At 57.7% G+C, this 1,808-nt stretch overlaps 1 protein-coding gene across 1 annotated transcript; it reads right to left on the reverse strand.

Moving 5' to 3' along the window:
* Positions 1 to 586: 586 nt before the first annotated feature.
* On the reverse strand, positions 587 to 1,527 carry LOC116878239 (transmembrane epididymal protein 1A-like). The gene has a single exon (XM_032875545.1). The coding sequence runs from the start codon at positions 1,472 to 1,474 to the stop codon at positions 587 to 589; it is 888 nt and encodes a 295-aa protein (XP_032731436.1). The 5' UTR covers positions 1,475 to 1,527.
* Between the last annotated feature and the right edge of the window lie 281 nt (positions 1,528 to 1,808).

The following is a 1,808-nucleotide window of genomic DNA, read 5'->3' on the forward strand; positions in this document are numbered from 1 at the left end:
TCCTGCAGAGGGCAGACGTAGTCTCAATCAGTTTAGACTAAAAGCAACTGTAGCAACAGTTCTAGAACCGGTTCTTCATCCTGCTACACTCAGCGTAAATAAGACAGAGAGAGAAGTGAAGAAAACAGAAGTCCTCACCACGACGCAAAAACGGACCCCTCTCTTTCACAACTTTAAACATTTGAGCTGCACGTGCTCAGCCAGCTCTGCCTCAAGCTGATAGAACCCTCCCCCGGAGTCCCAGTGACTCTCCGGCTCCCTCTATTTCCTCATTTCATTGCCTCCTCTTGGATCCCAAAAGCTGTCAGAGAAAAGCCCTACTCCTTGTTCTCACGTCACGGAAGTCCACGGTCAGGAGCCGTATGGAGCAGTGATGTAGTGAGGCAGGAAAGAGGACGACCTGGAGAGAACAGAGGGACAGATTGAAGTAACCCGAGGAGCTGAAAGGTTTATTTAGGAACAAGGAAGATGACTCCTGGGACAGGCAGCCACATGGTAGATCCCAGGACCTTTCCGGGCTGCGCGCACCGTGAGCACACTCCAGACTCTAGGGACAACAGGCACCGTGCAGAGACAGATTCTGTACCTAGACGCCCCCATCCTGCAGCATGGCCTCTGTCCCCAGCTTCTCCAGCTCCTCGTTGCTGTAGCCTCTGGGACACGGCTGGTACTTGGCCCCTGGGGTCTCCCTCCAGGAGGAGAAGCGATGGTGCCAGAGGCTGCAGAGGCCGTAGACGGCAGCCAGCACGGCGGCACCCAAGGCCAGGTGCCAACAGAAGAAGATGGTGAGGAAGGCGAGGTCCCCCGGGTTCTCTGCCTTCCAGGGCTGCCCCGAGGGGGGAACGTACATCAGCACAGAGAGCTGTAGCATCCAGCAGCTCAGCACCAGTCCCAGCCAGGTCTTGAGCACCCACAGCGTGGGCTGGTCAGGGACCCAGACCTCGATGATGAGCACCAGGCTCACCAGGAAGGTGAGCACCACGAACAGCACATGCACGCGGATCTCCAGGGTGCCCTTGTTCTCCAGGTGGGCGGCCATCAGCAGCGTCAGCACACAGAAGGCCAGGGCCTCGGCTGCTCGCTCCAGCTTGACGTTCTGCCAAGCTTGACATGCCTGGCTCACGATGTCCACCACGCCACTGAGCATGAAGAACCCATACATGGTGGCGTGATCCCAGTTGTTGTAAAATATGAACGGCCGCCGGGGGTCCTCCCAGTCTACTATCTTCATCCGGTTTACTCCTGGGGGGTAGAAGAACTCAGGAATGATGCCACCCAGGGCAATGACCACCTTCATCATCCCTTGCACAGGTACCCGCTGCCACCACCTGTGTCCTCGCTTCTCCCTTGGGGGCAAAGGGGGACTGAGTAACCTCTGTCCCCGCAGCAGGGCCAAGGACACCATCACTGCATAGTACAGAGAGAAGACGAGGAAGAATACTCCTGCCAGCAGGTGTCCTTGGAAGGTACCCATGGTCTCGCCGTGTGTGCTGGAGCCAGCAGAGCGAGAGCCGGCAGGTGAGCGGCAACCTCGCGGGGCTCTCCTCACAAGCAAGAGTGGCGGCTTCTAAGCGGTGGTGAGATCTTCCTGCTCCAGCTCCACCCCTACCTCCCACACATGAAAGGACACACGTCTGTGCTGGAAGCATCCGAGCCACTCCCTGGGTGGGATCTTTCAGCCATGTGGCACTTTGCCTCACTCCGTTCCTTCCTTAGATCAGCCAAGCTTGGGATGCCAACCTCTGCACCTCACGTGGTTGACCCTTTCTCCTCCATCCCCTTTGCTCCACCCTCCACAAAGAGAGGGG

Source organism: Lontra canadensis, unplaced genomic scaffold (assembly GCF_010015895.1).
Source record: "Lontra canadensis isolate GAN:19392208 unplaced genomic scaffold, GSC_riverotter_1.0 scaffold56, whole genome shotgun sequence".
NCBI lineage: Eukaryota > Metazoa > Chordata > Mammalia > Carnivora > Mustelidae > Lontra > Lontra canadensis.